At 39.7% G+C, this 21,976-nt stretch overlaps 1 protein-coding gene and 1 long non-coding RNA gene across 2 annotated transcripts in view; one reads left to right on the forward strand and one right to left on the reverse strand.

The window, feature by feature from the left end:
* LOC122296134 (omega-amidase, chloroplastic) overlaps window positions 1-21,976 on the reverse strand; it is a 38,128-nt gene that overhangs the window by 15,477 nt on the left and 675 nt on the right. Inside the window, exons 3-5 of the mRNA XM_043105581.1 lie at window positions 21,204-21,428; window positions 902-995; window positions 80-154 (exon numbers count right to left, since the gene is read on the reverse strand). Coding sequence (XP_042961515.1) covers window positions 80-154; window positions 902-995; window positions 21,204-21,428 — 394 coding nt within the window. The remainder of the gene's footprint in view (window positions 1-79; window positions 155-901; window positions 996-21,203; window positions 21,429-21,976) is intronic.
* On the forward strand, window positions 73-18,771 carry LOC122296135. Its single transcript, XR_006238400.1, has 3 exons — window positions 73-247; window positions 17,320-17,357; window positions 18,401-18,771. It is a non-coding gene; the product is annotated as an uncharacterized LOC122296135 (long non-coding RNA).

Consider the following 21,976-nt stretch of genomic DNA (forward strand, 5'->3'; position numbering starts at 1 on the left):
AGCTAACTGCTATTTATAACATCCACCAGTATGGAAAAATGTTCAAACTTTCACAGGTCAATGGAAGGAACAAACAAACCTCTTGCTGCATATATCATTGCCAGCTCCTGAAAGCGAAGGTCATAACAGATGCCTATACCAATACGCCCAACATCTGCAACAACATCCAATGGTTACAAAGGCCCAAGAAGGAAGGAGAGTTTCCTGAGAAACAGATACGAGGCAATGGAAAAGATCAACATCACAGGTAGTCTCAGCATAAAAAAGATGCTCAGATAACAATTATTAATACAAAAAGTGCAACGGCAAATTTGTGTGCCATTCCAATCTATGCATTGGTATCTTTTTCTCAATAAATGTAGAGGTTTTCCAATATGCTTGTAGATTATATGAGTAGCCAACAGATAGCGTAGAAAGAACTCAATAGTATTTGAAGACTATATTACATACCACCCCCCACCCTCAGGTCACAATAGGGTTGTCAAGCCAAACACCCCAAAGTAAATTGATTAGGAATCTATACCTGAAGCAAGATTTCCTAAAGCTAATCCCAAAATAGCACAACGCATCTCTTCAAACCACAACCTAATTGTCAAAAACTATTTTTTTTTAAGTAGCATAAATTTTTATTGCACCCCTGGGATTAGTCTGGACACTGTTCCCGAAAACCCGGTGCCAATAAAAAAAATTATTAAAACAAGTAAATAGGTAGAGCTCAAGTACACAGGAAGTATACATCAAAGAACACCTAATTACAAGTTAGGACCTAGAATGTGATACAAAAAAGTCATGTAAGCTAGGTCCATTAGAAACACTGTAATTGTCAGAAACTTAAATAAGCATGTGGCCTCAAAAAGAGCCTTCTCTAAGTCGGCATAATAATTTCAATTGTAAAGATTACCTGTGTCCACAACAGTCGGAGTCTCCCCTGCTGTGAGAGTCTTTGATTCAATAAAGGTAATCTTCCCAGGAATGTCAATGTCGAAAAGGTGTACCTGTAGTCCAACACATATATCAAAATAAGTAGAAACTAAAAAGTTCTGTGAAACAATCTTCTCTAGAAATTTAGTTCATGCTATTTTTTTTAATAAGTTTAGTTCACATTATTTAAGACATGTATGTTACCACTACGACTTTTTTAAGCATTTCTTTTGCTCTCATCAATCCACCGCATCATTTTCCTAATTACCTTAATTTTTTTATTATTTTATTGGTTCATTGATTTTATTATTCACTTAATTACAAAAGCCTTTACACTTCATCCGTTGTGATAGTTCACTTACCCAGCTCTTTTTTTTTTTTTTTTTTATATAGTTAAGAAGGGAATTTTATTACCAAGAATAGTTAAGCCCAAGTACACAGGAAGTATACAAAGGAAATACCTAGTTCACTCTTGAAACAAAAAGAGGCTAAAGCAAATCATGCAAATTATCACCAATCAATTTTTTTATTATTTTATTGGTTCATTGATTTTATTATTCACTTAATTACAAAAGCCTTTACACTTCATCCGTTGTGATAGTTCACTTACCCAGCTCTTTTTTTTTTTTTTTTTATATAGTTAATAAGGGAATTTTATTACCAAGAATAGTTAAGCCCAAGTACACAAGAAGTATACAAAGAAAATACCTAGTTCACTCTTGAAACAAAAAGAGGCTAAAGCAAATCATGCAAATTATCACCATTCAATATAAGAGCCTTAGCCCAAAAATACGAAGTACTGAAGAAAAAGTCCTTAAGTTCTCCCATAGAGCATTCTTTGTCCTCAAAGCATCTCCTATTCCTCTCCAACCATAAGCACCACATCAAGCACAAAAGAATCATCTTCCATATGGGAGCAACACATTTTCTCCCCTCCAAACCTTTCCAACATGCAAGAAGATCCACCACTTCCTTAGGCATCACCCAATCAATACCCATCCGACCAAAAATCTCATTCCAAAAAGTCTTAGCCACCTCACAATGAAGAAAAGATGGTTAATAGATTCACCATCTTTCTTGCAGATGAGGCACCAATCAACTATACACATTCCACGCTTTCTTAAGTTGTCCGTGGTCAGGGTTTTACCAAGAGACACCACCCAACAGAAAAATGCCACCTTACTAGGTACCTTCACTCACTAGATACTTTTCCAAGGGTAATCATAGCCACAATGACAGGTTAGCTCCTTGTAAAAGGAACTAACAGAAAATCTGCAATTTCCTGCATGAACCGACAGCAAACCATCCTCCCTTCCCTGGGCAATCTTCAAATTAAAAAGTCTTCCAAAGAAATCAGAAACTACATTCACTTCCCAATCATGCACATCTCTAACAAAACCTACATTCCATTGAAGATTATTATTTATACAAGAAAAAGAATCAGCCATTGCAGCATCTTGCTCCACACCTTAAATTTAAAATGATTAACAAACTCCCTCCCTCCAACCCATCCAAATGGTCTTCAACAAACTCACCCCATACACTCCTCTTACTTCATTAGAACACCAACACCCCCCCGGTACTCCTATATTTAACATCGATAACATTTTTCCATAAGGCATCTCTCTCTCTATATGATATCTCCAAAGCCATTTCCAAGAAATGCTTTGTTAAATCGCCCCAAGTTTCGCACCCCCAAACCTCCACAAGAAAACGATTGGCAAACCTTATTCCAGATGACCAAATGAAACTTTTTTTCATCTCCTTTACCTCCCCACAAACAGGTCCGAAAAATCCTCTCAATTTTTTTGTCATCCCTGCCGACAAAGGGAAAATAGAAAGAAAATAAGTAGGAAGATTAGACAACATGCTTTTAATCAAGGTTATTCTTCTCCCTTTAGACAAATATAACTTTTTCCATCTAGCTAATCTCCTTTCAATCTTCCCAATCACCTTATCCCAAATCGTAACAAATTTATGAGGAGCCACAAGGGAAGGCCAAGATACCTCAAAGGCAATGAAGATACCTTACACCCCCAAAATATTGGCCAGATCTGAAATATTCAAAATGGAACCCACAGGAACAATTTCAGATTTTGATAAGTTTATTCTAAGTCCTGAAACAAATTCAAAAACATAAAAAAGGGCTCTCAAAAACACAAAGATGATCTTGATTTGGCTCACTAAATATCAAAGTGTCATCCGCAAAAAGAAGATGAGAGACTTTTAAGCTGATGAGAGACTTTTCAGCTGCTCCAAGACTCGTCTCCCACCACAAAACCTGACAAGAAACTTCCTCCCACTGCCGCTAAAATCATTCTACTTAAAGCATCAATAACAAGGACTAAACGAAAAGGAGATAGATGATCTCCTTGTCTCAAACCATGCGAACTGTTGAAGAACCCAACCGTAGAACCATTCACCAAGATGGAAAATCTCGAGGTTGAAATGCAATGCTTGATCCACGAACGTCATTTCTCTCCAAAGTCATATCTCCCAAGTAAGTACGAGAGAAACTCCCAACTAACATGGTCAAGCTTTTTTCATATCCAATTTAACTAAAATTTCATATTCACCCAACTTGTTTCTACTCTCCAAACATTCATTAGCAATTAAAACTAAATCAAGAATTTGTCTCCCCCCTCACAAATGCATTTTGAGACTTCAAAATGATCTTCTCCATCACCACACTCATGCGATTACCAAACACCTTAGAAATAATCTTGTACATCCCTTTTTTTTTTTTATCGGTAATCAAGAAGTTTTATTCATAATAATAGGCAAAGCCCAAGTACACAAGTAATATACATGAGAAGTACCTAACTAGAGTTTACAACTAAAAGTAAAAAGTCATGGACATTTAGTCTGTTACAAACAATGGCCCCACCCATGAAAACATTGTTTTAAAGAAAAAAAGTTTCAGCTCCTCCATTGTTCTCTCGTGGTTTTCAAAGCTTCTATCATTTCACTCCCACCCAATACACCAACACATACATATGGGGACCAGTTTCCAGATTCCTAAAACTTGTGAATTTCCTCGGAGACCTCTCCATCATGCTAAGACTCCACCAATCTATGGGGCATGACCCATGATAATCCAAGTCCTATAAAAGAATCAGCCCACATGGTCCTAGCCACCTCACAATGTAAAAATAGATGGTCAACTGATTCACCATTTTTCTCACACATGCAACAACAGTCCAACATCATTACCCAACGTCTCCTTAGGTTATTAGTGGTGAGAACGTTTCCCAATGCTGCTGTCCAAACAAAAAAAAAAAAAAAAACCTATTTTGGCGGGGCTTTCGTCTACCAAATGCTCTTCCATGGGAATGTGGGCATACCTGGGCTCATTAAAACTTTGTGAAATGATATAATCATGAATTTAGCTTTCTTGGAAGGGCTCCAAAACATCTTGTCCATAATACCCTCGATCATACTCACAAAATACAGTGCAGCATAGATTATGGACCCCAAGAAGGACCGAGTCTTAAGGATCAATTACAAAATTAAGAGCCACGAAGATCAAGAGAACAATGCAAGAAATGGTGCAATCCAATTGGGACGAAATTAGCAAGAACTCAACACTCATTATGGGCTTGAAAGAAGGAGAACCAGTTGATCCACTTGATCCAAGTTATGGAAGACACGACTTGGGCCTATTGTTATTAAAGGTTATGGACTTATTTATTTCATTAAAAAGGCTTATTTTATTAGTCATAGGAATTAATCTAGAATAATTGGGTTTGGGGGATGTCCAGCGCACACGTCTTATTTCTAACGAACTAGGGATTTTGGGAAGGCCTTGTATTTTGGCCAAAGGCTTATTTGGAAAGTTATTATTTTATTTGAATTAGGGTTTTAGAAGTTACTGTAGCGCGGAACTGTTCACGCTACAATACCCGCAGCACTATTCATTTATAGTTTTAGGGATTATTTATTTAAAACATTTGTAGCCTCATTTGAGTAGGTAAGACATTATTGAAATTGATGAATTTTATTCATTGTGAGTTGAGTTTATCTCCTCTTATTCTTGATTGAACGTTTGAACTTATCAAAGGTAAATCACAACTTTTGTAGCGTTCCTCCTTTGTAATCTGGGTTCTTGAGACGGGTCTAGATTTTCATATAATCTAGGTTCTTGAAATGAGATCTCAACGGGTCTAGATTCTCCATCCATAGACTTAAGTCTGGCTTTCTTAGGTTTGTTTTCCAATATTATTGTTGAGTTTCAAAGCGAGTCGATTAGGGTTCACATCAATAGAACTCTGTAATAACCTCCATCCCAATCTTGGGTTGACCTAGTGAAATCAACATTCCAATGAGGGAAGCCACTAGAAAAAGCCAAGAGATCCGCTATTCCAGCATTCCTTACTTGTACGAGCTCAAATATGGCGGGGAAAGTGTCTTGGGGACTTCATTCATCACACCATTTATCATGCAAAAATTTTTCATGAGAGCCATCACCCACTACGATATGTGTATGTCTTCTTAAGGTCTCCCAACCCTTCCTAATGTATTTCCACAAACCCACCCCATGTGGGCCTCGTACCTCATTCGAGCACCAACCACTCCATGCTTTCCCAACCTGTACATATATGACAAACTTCCACAGGGCCCCCCTTTCGTGTTGATGCCACGACAACCATTTACCCAATAGAGCTTGGTTGAACTTCATCAAGTTACAAATCTCCAATCCACCCCCAAAAAAATGGAATGCAAACCATGGACCAATTGACCAGATGGAAATTGAACTCATCCCCCAAACTACTCCACAAAAAATCTCCTTGTAGCTTCTCAATATGATTGGCAATCTTAGCTGGGAGCGGGACAATGACAAAAAATAGGTGGGGAGGTTAGAAAGAGTACTTTTAATCAAAGTGAGCCTACCACCTTTCGATAAATACAACCTCTTCCAAGATACCAACCTGCACTCCACTTTTTCAATCACAACATCCCAAATTTGCTATGATTTGAAGGAAGCACCCAAGGGTAAGCCAAGACACTGAGGAGGTAGAGAAGATACCTTAAATCCCAAGAGAGAGGCTAGAGCTGGCGCTTCAGGAACATTCCCCACCGGTACCAATTCAAACTTTGAGAGATTAACTCTCAAACCCAAAACAGCTTCGAAACAAAGAAGAAGAGCCCTTAAAGATTGGATATACCCAAGATTTACTCCACAAAAAATGAGGGTGTCATCAGCAAACAGCAAGTGAGAAAGATTAGGAGAGTTACCATTCCCACCAAGAAACCGTAGAGAAAACCACCTTCCACGAGGCCCACAATCATCTTAGAGAGAGCTTCCATGACAAGTAGAAAGAGTAGGGGAGAGAACGGATCTCCCTATCTCAAACCATGGGAGGAGTGAAAGAAACCCACCTATGAGCCATTCACCAAGATAGAGAAACAGATTGTTGAGATGCAAAACTCTACCCATTTCAGCCAGTTCTCTCCAAAACCGAATCTTGCAAGTAAATAAAGCAATAATTTCCAATTAACATGATCATAGGCTTTTTCCATATCTAGTTTAAAAGTAGCCCAGGTTCTCAAGATTTGTGTTGACAGTCCAACACTTCATTTGCAATTTAAACAGAATCTGGAATTTGTTTGGCTTTGACAAAAGCGTTCTGTGGCTTCAAGATTAACTTCTCCATTACCATACTCAATTGATTCGCTGTCACTTTTGAAAGAATCTTGTAGACCCCATTCACAAGGCTAAGGGGACAATAGTCTTGAACATCCACTAACCCCACCTTTTTGGGAATGAGTGCTTGAAACGTAGCATTGAGACTTTTTTCAAAGCTAGCGTAAGTATGAACCTCTTGAAATACCAATATAAGGTCATCTTTGATCACTTCCCAACAGGTTTGGAAAAAACCCACGATAAAACCATTAGGACCTAGGGCCTTGTCAATAGCCATACCTCGAATAACTTTGCTTACTCTTCTTCTTCAAAGGGTCTCTCAAGCCACCCTGCACACTATTGATCTAGTGTTGAGAAAGTCAACCCATCTACTGTTGGTCTCCATGGTTGTGGTCCTTGATACTTGATTGATCCAAAGAAACTATCCCATCTACCATCAATGTATCAACAGTGTTGTTCCTCTTATGCGAATTAGCCACCCAATGAAAGAACTTCGTGCACTTGTCTCCCTCATTGAGCCATAGAGCCCTTGATTTCTGTCTCCAAGAGATCTTTTCTATCAATAATACTCATTCAAGTTCAGTGACTATCCGACTCTTGCGAGCTTTTTCGGATTCAGAGAATTCTTGCCTCCTCCTCACCCTCCAAACGTTGTAACTCCACCAGAAGGGAGCATCGTTGTAGTAGCACATTGCCAAACACTTGTTCATTCCATTTCTTCAAATCTTGTTTCAGCACCTTTAATTTTCTTGCCAATATGAAGCTTGGAGAAACATGGAAATCATAAGAGGACCACCATTGCCTAACTCTGTCTACAAAACCGTTAGATTTAAGCCACATTTTTTTGAATTTAAAATACCTTCTACCTCATTGGATGCCTCAACAATCCAAGAGGATAGGGAAATGATCAGAGCATACTCTAGGTAGTCGTCTTTGAGTTACATCAAGAAAATGTAACTCTCATTCTGGAGTTAGCAAAAATATATCAATTCTCGACCAAGAAGGGAGTTCTCGAGTGTTGGACCAATTAAACGTGCCTCCGTTTGTGGGATATCCATAAGCGCTTGTTCTGAAATGAATCAGAAAATTTCCTCATAGCAGGTGTGATGTGGGATGTACCTGACATTTCACTCAAGAAAAAAGATACATTGAAATCACTCCCTATACAACTTGGTAATTCCAGCCAACTAAAAAGTTCCGCTAATTCTTCCCACAATGATCTTCTTTCCACATCAATATCAGGGCCGTAAACTCTTGCAAATGCCCATCTGAGCCCATCTCTATTTACAAAGGAGCAAGCCACAGTGAAATCACTCACACATTCATCTGATCTTTCCACCACCCGATGCTCCTTTAGAAGGAAGATACAACCACCCAACATGATGCCCTCTCTACAAAATTTGAACTATTTGCCTTGTAATTAATTATAACTTGATCTCTTGTAAACAGATGATATCAACCTACCACTATCGAAGTAAGTTCCTGACTTGGAGCCGTTTGGCCTACTCGTTCAGCCCTTTTACATTTCATGAAATAATTTTTGGCTTCATATCGGAACCATCATTGACCTTCCCTTAAGACGCTCTCGGCTAGAGCTCTGCTCCCTCCCTCATCATTCATTGCCCATGTAAGCCTCTTGAGTTCTCTTTCTTCTTTTTTTTATCCAAATTAAAAGAGGGATCAACTTTGGCTTGTGCATGTCCAGCTTCAATAGCTGTGAGTAATGCCAAACATTCATCTTCAGAACCCTCGCATGTAATCCCAACAGAATGTTTGATCTCCATGGCTTTTGAATTACCCAATTTGACACCCTCAGATGAAACAATTTCAATGGAGTAGGTTCTAGCCCCATTTGGATAGTGAAAGTGTTTCATCTCATCTCATCTCATCATTACAAATTTATCAAATTCCTACCCAAAATATAATAAACAATTCCACTTTTTCAATTCCCAAAAAAATAATAATATTAAAAAATAATATTTTAACAATATTTTGTTCAATTTTCAACTTTCCTCTCAACTCGTCTCATCTCAACTCATTATCCAAATGGCACCTATGTCCCCTCAACAGAGAACTTGCCCCTCATTGCATCCTCTCTCCATTTGTAGACTCAAATACTACCAGGGCCCCTACCATAGCAACTTCCTCTGAGTTACCCAGGCTTCCCGTATTGTCAGGTCAACATACAGGGATTTTTGGGCAACTAAAGAGGTTTCCGGTGCCTTTATCAGTTTTTGGGCAGCTAAGGAAAGTTCTGTCAGCCCAAAGGTCACCTCCTACATGTCCTGTGACTTGTCACAATGTTGCAACCCTCCCAACAACACTCCCGCCCTCTCCTTTATGGCACCAGTGACGTTGCTTTCACAACCATGATGGCGGGAGGCAACCCAAACAAGTTCGTCACACCCTTCTTTGCCTCTCCACTTACCATTGGCCCTCCCGATGACACAGGATCTAGCTGCGTAGCCTCCTCAGGTCGCAAACTCACTTCCAGCGCAAGATTTCCGATGCAGGGGTTACCAGAGCCAGCCCTTGAAGTCATTGATGACGAGCCATTGTTGTGGGGCTATTGCCGTCGATGTTGGGCCTTTGATGGCAACGGAATAGTCCCTTGCAAGCTATTGTTGGGCTGCTGCCGTTGTTGGGCCGACGTCTCACTGGGCCTAGCAGAGGATGTGGAGCCCTTCTCAAAGGAATGTGTAATACCCGAGTCTTACAAAGTAGGTCCTTATGTCATTTCATTTTTATTAATTCTTTAAGTTAAATATTTTTAAATAAAGATTTTTATTATTTTATTATTTTATTATTTTATTTTAAGATGAGTGTGCTTTTATTTTTATGTGGGTTATTAAGATAAATTAAGGGCATGATTTGAAGACCATACAATATTTTTCTCTTAAGCCCTTTTATTTTCATTATTTAAGAAATGGCCCAATTACTTTCCACTATTGGATTTGGTAGGTGGAGTAAATATCTTCCTACAATTAATCCTAGACATCCATTTCCTTAAGATGTCAATGTAAGCTTTGACCAAGTGACTTAAATCTTTATTTCCTTGTTGAATCCGTTGGCTTCCAAGAAAAAGCTTTAACTAAAAGTAGCTTTATGCCTTTAATTCTTCTTGAACCATCGGTCATCCTTCCTAGCTTATGAAATAAGCTTTTAACCAAAAGTGATTTAATCTTATCCCATGAACCCGTCGGTCACAAGCCTAAACTTCCAAGGGAAGCTTTGACCAAGACTTAGCTTTTCCTTCTTAAATTTGATTGGTCCCTTCCAAGCTTGTGAGGCAAGCCTTGACCAAAGGCTATTAAGCCTTTTCTTTCTTGTGAACCGTCGGTCACCAAGCCAAAGAAGACTACAAGTCTTCTTCCTTCCCCTCTAAGTTGAACGTCCACTCCTTCTACCTCTCTTCTTCTTAAAGAAAGAGGAGAAGAAGGGAGGGAAAGTGGCATTGGCTATGGCTTGGGGAAGGAAGAAAATAATTTCTTTCTTTCTTTGTGAGTCACAAGGCTTGAAGGGGTGGAGAGGAAGCTTGGTTTCTCTTGAACTTGAAGATGAAAAGAAGAAGAAGAGAGGAAGAATGAGTGGAAATTCAACTTAGAGGGGAAGGAAGAAGACTTGTAGTCTTCTTTGGCCTGGTGACCGACAGTTCACAAGAAAGAAAAGGCTTGATAGCCTTTGATCAAGGTTTGCCTCACAAGCTTGGAAGAGACCAATCAGATTTAAGAAGGAAAAACTAAGGCTTGGTCAAAGCTTTCCTTAGAAGTTTAGGCTTATGACCGATAGGTTCATGGGATAAGATTAAATCACTTTTTGGTCAAAATCTTATTTCATAAGTTAGGAAGGATGACCGACGGTTCAAGAAGAATTAGAGGCATAAAGCTACGTTTAGTCAAAGCTTTTTCTTGGAAGCCAACGGATTCAACAAGGATATAAAGATTTAAGTCACTTGGTCAAAGCTTACATTGAAATTTTAAGGAAATGAATGGCTAGGATTAATTGTAGGAAGATATTTACTCCGCCTACCAAATCCAATAGTGGAAAATAATTAGGCTATTTCTTAAATAATGAAAATAAAAGGGCTTAAGAGAAAAATATTGTAAGGTCTTAAAATCATGCCCTTAATTTATCTAATAACCCACATAAAAATAAAAGCACACTCATCTTAAAATAAAATAATAACATAATAAAATAAAATATTTATCTTAAAATATTTAACTTCAAGAATTAATAAAAATGAAATGACGTAAGGACCTAAGTAATAAGACTTAGGTATTACAACCCGTCATCTCGGACTACAGGCCACGTCACAACTGTTTCGGGACACTGTTACACAGTTCCAGATGCTACACAATACACTCTACTCTCCTCAAGTACACAACCATCCTTTTATTCGCGACACGTCATATGGTGCATCACTACACAACATGGAGCACGCATTGGATGTACTCTATGCGCTACATCACTTATTATCACGACGCACATCACACTGTGCATAGCTACACAACACAGCACATGCCACATGTACTCTCTTCACCCTATGCCACACATCACTAATGGCACACGTCACACGATGCGTCGCTGCACTAAATGGAGTACACTCCACTTGTACTCCTTTCACACACCACGCCTGTGACGCCCCCAAATCCCCACGCCCGAACACGGGGAAATTGAGGCGTCCGGATGGTGACAACCCGGGTCACCATCCCATCGACGGGTGCCGAGTGTGTGCAAGGCAACAGATGTGTACAGAGAAACACGCAGCGGATAACGAAAGTCATAACTAAGTACCAGAATTTTCTTAACGTAATACAAGCTGTTTAAAACGTACATAGATAAAATATTACAAAACACAAATACAGTTTTAAACAAATATAAAAGATAGCATCAGCAACCCGGCGGAGCCGCATCCTCGGGCTCAGCCTCCTCCTCTTCGTCCTCTAACTCTGCACCAAAAGCTACGGAACCACGAATGGTACCGCAGGTAAGTAAAACCCAAACACTACCAGATAAAAACACATAAAACTCAAACAAGATGCATGAACCATGCCCAATGCACAAAGCCCATAAAACCCAAGTTTTCCACACACGCCAAAAACCCATTTGGCCCAAAAGCATATCCTTTCTGAAAAACACGCCAAAAGTCACATTTGGCCGCCAAAAGTCCATTTGGCCCAATATCTCGCCAGAAGTCCATCCGGCCCAATATCTCGCCAGAAGTCCATCTGGCCCACGCCAAAAGTCCCATTTGGCCTCATAAACCATTATCCAATTTTAACCGTATGCACCATGACCTCCCCTAGGGGTCATCCGCACACCCTGGCTCCAGTGTCACACCGTAGAGTACCACCACGCATGTGACACCTAACGAGCGATGCCCAGTTCCGCGCCTCCCGCGCGTGGGTAGCCAAGCATCCTCTAGCCCTCGCCAGCGAAGGGCCACGGAGTCGGTGAGTAGGGCGATGCCCGGTTCCACGCCCGGCGCGTTCGTAGCCAAGCATCCCCTAGCCCCGCTCCCGTCATCTCTCTCGACAACTCAGGGGACATCACTCAGTTTATTCCGCTCCCGAGTGACCAGAGGAGCTCCACCGAGATAATAACTCATCCCAGCTTGGGCTCGTGATACACACGCACCCGCAACACACTTACGCCAAAACACCGGCTTTTCACATAAATCCACAAACACCCGTGCATGCACCATGTAATGCCATAACAATGCATAATAAAATAATCAAACAACATAAAACAAATAAACAGGCAACTCCGTCCTCCATCCATCCAACCCCCGAAACTCCTCGGACTCAGTCCGGAATCAACAACCAACAACAATAAATAATTGAATGAGCAATATATATTAAAATCTGAAAATAGGGTTTGGAAAATACTTACAGCGCTATACGGCAATTTTAGAAAACAAGCGGCGTTGCAAACGGCGGAGGAAAAGCAACGTAACAGTGTAATTTACACTGTTGCCGTGGGTAATAAATTACCCACTTTTGAACGGAGACAAACTAGGACACGAGATTGATAGGGTATGGTCTAGGGATGGTTGTGAAGCTATTGGAAGTGACGAACGGCCGTGGGTGGCGGCGGAATGGCCGGAAATGGCCGGATTACCCAAAAAGGAAACTAAGCTCGTAGGAGCTGTTCCGGTGGTCGTTGGAGGCCGGAAATGGGTGGGTTAGGACGGCAAGGAGTCGGTGATGAAGTGGTGAAGAAATGGTGGCCGGAGGTGGAGCAACGGCGGCGGATCGGAGGAAAAACCGTGGAGGCTTTGGAGGGCTTTTCCGGCCAAACGGCCGGCCGGTTGGGGGTGAGTTTGGGTGGGGTGGTGCACCGGAGGGAGAGGAAGAGAATGGGACCGGTGGGAGGCCGAACGGTGGCCGGACGGCGGCGGTAGGGTAGAGAGAAGGTGACGCCGGCGTGAGGGAGAGGGAGGAGAGAGAGAGAGCACGGGGGGGGTTCGGTCGAGCGGGAGAAGAAAGAAAGAAAGAAAGAAAAAAAAAGAAAAAGAAGAAAAAGAAAAGAAAGGGAAAAAGAAAAAGGAAAAAGAGAAAAAAGGAAAAAGGATGTGAAAAGAGATGAGGTCCAGTCCTCACTCCGGGAAAACGAAACAAACCGCCAAAAAGATTAAAACCACAAAACAACTAAAAGAAATAAAACACAACCTCAAATAAATTAAATTAAATTAAAACCCAATTTTTAAAACGCAAATAAATTAAAATAAAATAACTGATATATTAATTAAAATAAAAACAATCATTCAGTGAAAATACACGTAAAAGCGGGTCATCACAACGTCGCATCACAACTACAGCATACACCTCATGCTCATACCTCACAGCACAATCCACAACACTACACAATTACGCCCAACACTTCACAACACAGCCACACTTCACAACGAACTCCACAATACTAACAGCACAGTCCACAACCTATTAACTAACATATCATAAATAACGAGAGATAGAGGATTATACCATCAACGGGATAACCCGTGCGTTGCTTGCTGCCCATCATGGTCAAAGATGTCGGAAGAGTCATACATTGTAGTTAAACTGCGTACAGTGGCGGTTAGCCACGTACAATGGTTGTCCACCACGTAAAGTGGCAGTTTGAGCTTAGGAATAGCTAGGCGTGGTCTTGGAAAGGCTCAAGGTGGCCTCATGGTGGTTTGGGTGGCGGAGCACGGTGGATCTCACCATGAACAGTGCACCCAAGAGAGAGTGAGGGTGCATGTGAGGCAAGGGAGGGGCTGGAAGTTATGGCTAGGCATGGAGGAGCTTGAGGGAGGTGTAGTGGCGAGGTGGTGGTTGGACGGTGGCTCACGGCGGCGTATCTGGTCGTGAGTGGTGCAAGTTGTGCATGGGAGAGTGGGGGAGAGTGAGAGAAGTAAGGATTTCGGTTGGGCATGGAAATTACTAGGGAAGGTCATGGTGGTCAGGGGAGGCCGTTTGTGGTGGTATGGTGGCGTGGATAGCCGTGCATTGTGGAGAAATCGTGCGTGTGTAGTGACCCAACGGAGAGAGAGGGAGGTAGGGGGAAAGAAGACCATGGAAAGGAAGCTCATGAGGTGGTGGTGCTGTTGGTGGTGGTCGGTGGCCAAGTTGGCCATGTACGGCGGTGCTATAGTGAGAAATGGGCTTGAAACCCATTTTGTTGAAGTTGACATGGGAGGAGGAGGACGGCACGTGTTGGCTGGAGGGAGAGGAGCAGCTGGTGACCGACGGTGAGGCCAAGGGTGGCTAGCGGTGGCTAGGCTGGGAAGCCGAACCGTCAAGTTCAAGGGGAGAGAGGAGAGAGAAAGGAAAGAGAGGAAATGAGGGAAAAATGCTAGCGGCTTGGGTATTTAATCCAGGCCCTTCGTTTTGGAATCTGCAAAACGATCTAACGGTGAGTTTAAATACTGATTTGAAAATGCATAAGCATTTTATTTAAATTAAACACTGAGAGGTTAGAGCTGATAAAGGATTATGACTGTACCATCAACTACCATCCCGACCAGGCTAATATGGTAGCAAATGCCTCAATAGGAAGTTTTCTTCTGGTACCCTTGCGAGCATGTACACCCCTCATAAATTTATTCTCCTGGACATGGAGAAGCTTGGAGTGGAGATGGCAAGGGATGTACAAGCAAGGTTTAAGTACCCTGGTTCTTAGTCCAACAGTGTTGGACCAAGTTAAAGTTGCTTAGAGCAAAGATGTCAACCTCCATAAGATCAAGACAGAGGTTTCAAAAAGGAAGCAACTTGACTTTGTGGTTTCTAAAGATGGGTCCCTGCAGTTCAAGCGGAGACCTTGTGTAACTGTAGAGAACGAATTACGGGATATACTACTAAGGGAGGTGCACAGGTCTTTATCTACAGTGCATCCGGTTAGCACCAAGATGTATTGAGACCTGAGACAACACTACTGGTGGAGTGGAATGAAGAGGGAGGTAGCTAATTTTGTAGCTCAATGTCTGACATGACAGATGGTTAAGGCCGAGCATCAAAGACCTTCAGGAACACTACAACCATTGCCAATCCCAGTTTGACCATGGGACAAGATCATCATGGATTTCGTGACAGAATTTCCTAAAGCCCTGGAAGAACAAGACTCAACATGGGTGATCGTCGATAAGTTGTCCAAGACAGCTCACTTCATCCTTATTCAAATGACCTATTTGAAGAGCGAATTAGCATAACAGTAGGTCCGGGAGATAGTCAAACTGCATGGGGTTCCATCCAAAATCATGTTGGATCGAAATTCATAGTTCACGTCAGCATTTTGGAGGAGTGTGCAAAAGAATATGAGGACAGAGTTAGACATATAGCACTGCTTTCCACCCTCAAACGGATGGCCAATCCAAAAGAACAATCCAGATATTGGAGGATATGTTATGGGCTTACATCTTGGATTTTAATGGGAGTTGGATTATGCGCCCCTCCAAGTGCACAAAGACCTCTCATATGAGGAAGCACTAGTCCAAATCTTGGATTGGGAGGTTCGAGTACTTCGCACCAAAACAATCCCAACAGTCAAAGTGCTATGCATCCACCACACCAAACAAGAGGCGACATGGGAGCATGAGGACGTTACGAGAGAAAAGTATCCCACCTTTTTCTTTGAAATACGTTCAATTTCGAGGACGAGTTTGTTTTTAAGGAGGGGAGAGTTGTAATACCCGAGTCTTACTATATAGGTCATTACGTCATTTCATTTTTACTAATTCTTTAAGTTAAATATTTTAAGATAAAGATTTTTATTATTTTATTATGTTATTATTTTATTTTCAAATGGATGTGCTTTTATTTTTATGTGGGTTATTAAGATAAATTAAGGGCATGATTTTAAGACCATACAATATTTTTCTCTTAAGGCCTTTTATTTTCATTATTTAAGAAATGGCCCAATTATTTTCCACTATTGGATTTGGTAGGTGGAGTAAATATCTTCCTACAATTAATCCTAGACATCCATTTCCTTAAGATTTCAATGTAAGCTTTGACCAAGTAACTTAAATCTTTATTTCCTTGTTGAATCTGTTGGCTTCCAAAAAAAAGCTTTGACTAAAAGTAGCTTTATGCCTTTAATTCTTCTTGAACCGTCAGTCATCCTTCCTAGCTTATGAAATAAGTTTTTGACCAAAAAGTGATTTAATCTTATCCCATGAACCCATCGGTCACAAGCCTAAACTTCCAAGGAAGCTTTGACCAAGACTTAGCTTTTCCTTCTTAAATCTAATTGGTCCCTTCCAAGCTTGTGAGGCAAGCCTTGACCAAAGGCTATTAAGCCTTTTCTTTCTTGTGAACCATCGGTCACCTAGCCAAAGCAAACTACAAATCTTCTTCCTTCCCCTCTAAGTTGAACATCCACTCCTTCTTCCTCTCTTCTTCTTCTTTTCATCTTCAAGTTCAAGAGAAACCAAGCTTCCTCTCCACCCCTTCAAGTCGTGTGACTCACAAATAAAGAAATTATTTTCTTCCTTCCCCAAGCCATAGCCAACGCCACTTTCCCTCCCTTCTCCTCTTCAAGAAATCAAGCTCCTCTGATCTTATTCAAGTTTTGGACCTCCACTTTACCATTTGAAAGAAGTTAGGAGTTTAAGGTAAAAATCCTATTAACTTCTTTGATTTTGATGTATTTTAGAAGCCAACTAAATTGTTTAGCTTATGTTTTGATGTATTTAAATTCTTATGTTGCAAATAAACATGTATGCTTTGTTTTTGGCCCAAACCGAAATTTATTTAGGGAATTTACTATGTATTTCTCCTATATTTGAAAATGGTATCTCTAATAACTAACTTGATTATTCATAATTGATGTCAGTTGATCTTTTGATATATATATATATATATATGTTGATGCCATGTATACTATGTTGAGATTTATTTAGAGGTTTTGCTTGGGTTTTTATAATTTTATACCTTGGTTTTAAAAGGTATTAAATGGGTAAAGCATAAGCTTGTTTAAAAGGTATTAAATGAGATTTGTTTAATCGGTAATTTTGCTATACTTTATGCTATATTTAATTCTAATGGGAGATGTTATCTAAACTATTAAATATTGCTTGTGCAATTAGAGTTTAACATACTCTAGTATTAATTATGTTATTATTGTAAAGGTTAGACGAGAGGTTAATTAATTAAGATAACGTTAAGGGGAGAAAGGACGTTAGATTGTAATATTGTGGCTTTCTTTTTTAAAGGGAGGGCTAAAGAAATATTGTATGAGTATTAACACTCTTATGCTATTTATTGGAATAGGACCTATGTTGACGTTGGAAGTATCGAGGAGTATCGAGGTAAGTAGCTATGACCATGCTTCTTATACACAAAGCTCTCTTATGAAAGAATGTCTCTCTCTTCAAATGTTCTTATAAAGAAATTGTAAATGTATATACTATGTACAAGTCTTTCTTGGTAGCCCCTGTTAAGCACCCTATCGATTATAATTGTTTGTATGTGTACAAGGTAATGCATGCACGTAGATGCTAAGTAATGAGATTTTCATACATGCTCTCTCAAAGTATTAACGTCTTATTTACACGAGCATGACATGAAATGCTCTTTTTCAAAAATAAATGCATATGCATTGGACTAAAAAACGATAATGAAAATGTTTGACTGCAAAGAAAGAAAAGAATGTTAAGGTATGAAAATACGTAACTGCATGAAAGATGATGTTTAAACTCATTCTTTTAAATGACGTTTTTTCATGAATGAACTGTTAAATGAAAAAGACTGAAAAGTAAAGGACTGAATGAAAGAAAGAAATGACTGAAAGGAAATAAATGTTTTAATATATGAAACTTCATAATGGCCATAATTGATAAATGAATGATGGCACCAAAGTAATACTAGCAGTGCACCCAGTGCTACACCCTGACGAAAATGGATTCCTAACCCGCGACCAATGGCGGAGTCTAGGTCCAGAAGACCGCTAACCCCAACATACGGGGCGTAACAATGTGTACCGGCCAAATGAAAGTGAAACATGAAAGTAATGTTATGCATGAAAGTATTGTTTAAATGTTAAACATGAAAGTAATGTTTAAATGTTTATGTATGAAAGTACTGTTTAAATGTTATGCATAAAAGTACTGTTTAAATGTTTATACACAAAAGTATTGTTTAAGTGTTATATATGAAAGTATTATTTAAATGTTTATGTATGAAAGTATGATTTATTTCTAAACTGTTTACGCATGAAAGCATTGTCAAAGTAGCAAACGTTTATGTATGCATGTTTTCAAAAGAAAAAGAATAGATGATTAGTACGTTAACGGCATGGTATAATGCTTACTGAATATTAAACTCACTTTATGTTTACGTTTTAAACGTCCAGGTAATGACGAAAAAGTTGGGGAGCATGGCATTACTGCAAAGGGAGAAGTAGATGTTTAATGTCTTCCATATTGGTTCGACCTTACATGAATGATGGATTATGTTTATGGATGTTATTTTTATGTTGGGATGGGTCCCTTGTCAAGATGTTTTGTCGTGTTTGACTTTAAACCATGTATCTTTTGGTATGATATAACCGTTATGGTAGGGTGATGGTAAAACCCTATATACTGACTTAGTGTCTTCTTGTACATATGGTAGAGATTGAGTCTCTTCCTAACTAGAACAGTTATGTTTTTATGAACGTATGATGGACTTTGAGAGTCTCTTACGGATGAATGTTTGAATAGAATGTCTATCAGGTGTTCCTTTATTAAATTAGAAATTTAGAATACACGTGTGTCATGGTCATGCTGATCGCATATTACTAGAGAAAAAAAAAATAGAAATGAAAGAAAATGAAGAGGGACAGGTATGTACGTAGTGATTCCACCCTTCCCAGGGCGGGGCTGTTACAGAAGGCCTAGTCCTTTTGAGACGCCAACTCATTTTTGGTTGGGTTTGGCGTGTCCGGCCAAAGCCCACGCCCATCTTCGTTTTAGCTTTATCTAACCTTAACTTCAGCCTTAATCCAAACCCAAGTTGGCCCAAGCCAAAGCCCAACCTAGGAATTAAATCCCAGTCCACACTGCCTTTAAGTGCTTCAATAGCCTTCTTCAAACAATAGAGCTCCTCCTCCACACCAACCAGCACCTCCTTCAACCCAAAGAGTACCTTCTACCCCTCACTTTCTGCTGCACAAGCATCAGACAAACCACCTCCAACTATTTCAAGTATAGAGTTTCAACCAACCCTCCCTACTAGAGAACACTCCTCTGCTACCCATTTCTTTTTGTCCTTTTCTCCATTTTGTGACATGATAGCCTGTACCATAACACCATGCACCACCTCCCTACTTCCTACTCTAGCACCCAATGCAACCTCAGCATATGTCCTGGTTTGACCACCCACCTCTTTCCCCTTCCCACCACCCTGAACCACCACTGGAATCTTGGAGAGGGAAGATAGAACATGCTTCATCTGCATGGACAGATTTTTCCACCCCTGTCCTTCCATTCTTGTTGGGAACACAAGCAGGCCTCGACGTCCACTACCACCATATTCAGTGACTTCCAAGTAGCGTCCAAAGGCATTAGAATGCCAGTGAGCAACTATTGCCAAAGACCCAACCTGAAAAGTCTTGAAAAAATCCTTCCTTTCCTCCTAAAGGGAACATTCTTCCGCTATGTTTGCCAACCAACAAGTGCTAGAAAGGCTGAATACCAACTCCTTTGTAACCTTTCTGCCTCTTTGAGTAATACAGAAGAAATTTCCCCCTCTAATGATAATACAAAAACCTTGGTTTCTATTAATGAGTGCTTTAAATAGCCCATCTTAAACCAGAAATATTGCAGACCCAGTAAAAGCTAATGGGATGATGATTCCAGTGTAAATCACTAAATGGGTTCACCCATGGTAGAACTATATAGAGGGAAAATAAAAAATGTATGGAGAGAAAATAAATAATAAAACTGTACACCCCATTTACCAAACTAATAGGCCGAAAATCTCTCATCTCCACAGCCCCCACCATTTTAGGAATCAGTGCAAAAAAAGTAGCGTTGAAACTTTTCTCAAATTTCATATATGACTTAAATTCAAGAAAAACCTTCTTAAAATCTTCGCACACTATGTCCCAACAAGCTTGAAAAAAAGCCATTGAATAAGCCTCTAAACCCGGAGCCTTGTCCCTTGCCATTCCTCTAACACATCAAGAACTTCTTCAAAAGCTCTCTCCAACCATTCTGCACATACCTGGTCAACAGAGTCAAAAAAGAGCCCATCTAACTTGGATCTCCAAAAGAAATCTTCCCTAAACAACTTCTCATAAAAATTCACAATAAGTTCCTTGATAGCCTCTTGATCCACAAGAATGTTATCACCTTCATGTACAACCCCGATAGCATTATTTCTTCAATGAGAGTTCACCATTTGGTGAAATCATTTTGTACACTTACCACCTTCTGTCAACCACAAAACCCGATATTTTTGCCTCCAAGAAATTTCCTCCACAAAACCCAGCTCTTACACTACCCCTACTATTTAAATTACCATTTATTGCATAACACCCTCTGATTTTCAATTCTCAAAAGATCTTTCAATTTCCACTTCCAAAAAAAAAAAAATCTTCAGGAGTTACCACACAAAAATCAGGGTTTTTTTACTTTTTTTTTATTCTATTCCTATAATGAATTCAGGAACTTTTTCCTGCAGATAGCCAGGGCATGCGACTAGTGCATGGCATAAACCTGAATCTATGGTTTATAGTCACCATATTTCAAAATGTGGCAAGCGAATAACAAGAAAATTAACTATATAAACACAACTGGGATCCTTTTCTGTAAAGGGTAAAAAGGAAAATGCATACATGATGATATTGTCAAGGCTGTAGATATAGACAAACAATATAGGACATCTAACAGAATAATCCAGACTGTGTGATTATAACTTGGGTGGCCTAGTATAAATTGGGTGATTATATATATTGGGTGCAAGTATTATGAGATATTGAAGTCATAGCCTATGCTTGACATTAGATTCCTTAGATGGCCATGAAAGACAAACTGGTACATCTAGCCCTTCCATTCCTCAGCATCAATTTTAAAAGGTTAATTTGGTTTTGACTATCTAAATCCATAATTTTAATCAAAACTGGCCTATTTTATGTGTAATATACAGCATGCAAGGTAAGTCTAAAACAGTACCTTCCTGTGTTTAGCTTTCAATTTTCCATCAGTACCGAAGACACAACAAGTATTATAGATTCGATCCCCTGAACGTTCTGGTATAGAGCCACCAACTATTGTGATCTTCAGACGACGAGAAACTTCAGAAAGCATGGTTGTTGAAGGAGATGCATCACCACCTGCATCAATATCCTCAGCATAGACTGGGAAGCACTCATTTGAATATGGACTATTCCATATTTCCTGACATGAGAAAACATGGTCACAATTTAAAACCATGTAGGGCAAATTTAGATATATCAGCTTCTTTGATGTCTGAAAAAATAAAAGGAGCTAAAGATACACAATCCCAAATTTATAACTAAGTTCGATGGCTGAGAGCCTGAGAAAATAGAAAGAAGATTAGAACATTCCAAGTTTTCAAAATTTGGAACACTAAAAATATAATCCTCTACTCAACTAAGCCTAGAATTAAGAATAGAATTCAAATCAGTATTTTCTACTCGATAGCCAGCCAGATGGAAAGACTTATTGAAAAAAAATGGTACTACATAGCCAATACATAGCAGTTAAAATACTCTTTTTTATTGGTGGAACAAAGTCGCAACTAATTTCGGGGTGCCCAGGCCCTCGGCAATACATATCAGTTAAAATATCTAAAGGATCATGCGGTTAGCAAATTAATAAGTATTTATTTTGATTCTGGAAATATTTCAAATCTCACAGTATCCGGCAACGCATGAATTGATGATTTACAGCCAAACAAATGCCAAAAATATATACAATACGAC

Source organism: Carya illinoinensis, chromosome 15, assembly GCF_018687715.1.
Source record: "Carya illinoinensis cultivar Pawnee chromosome 15, C.illinoinensisPawnee_v1, whole genome shotgun sequence".
NCBI lineage: Eukaryota > Viridiplantae > Streptophyta > Magnoliopsida > Fagales > Juglandaceae > Carya > Carya illinoinensis.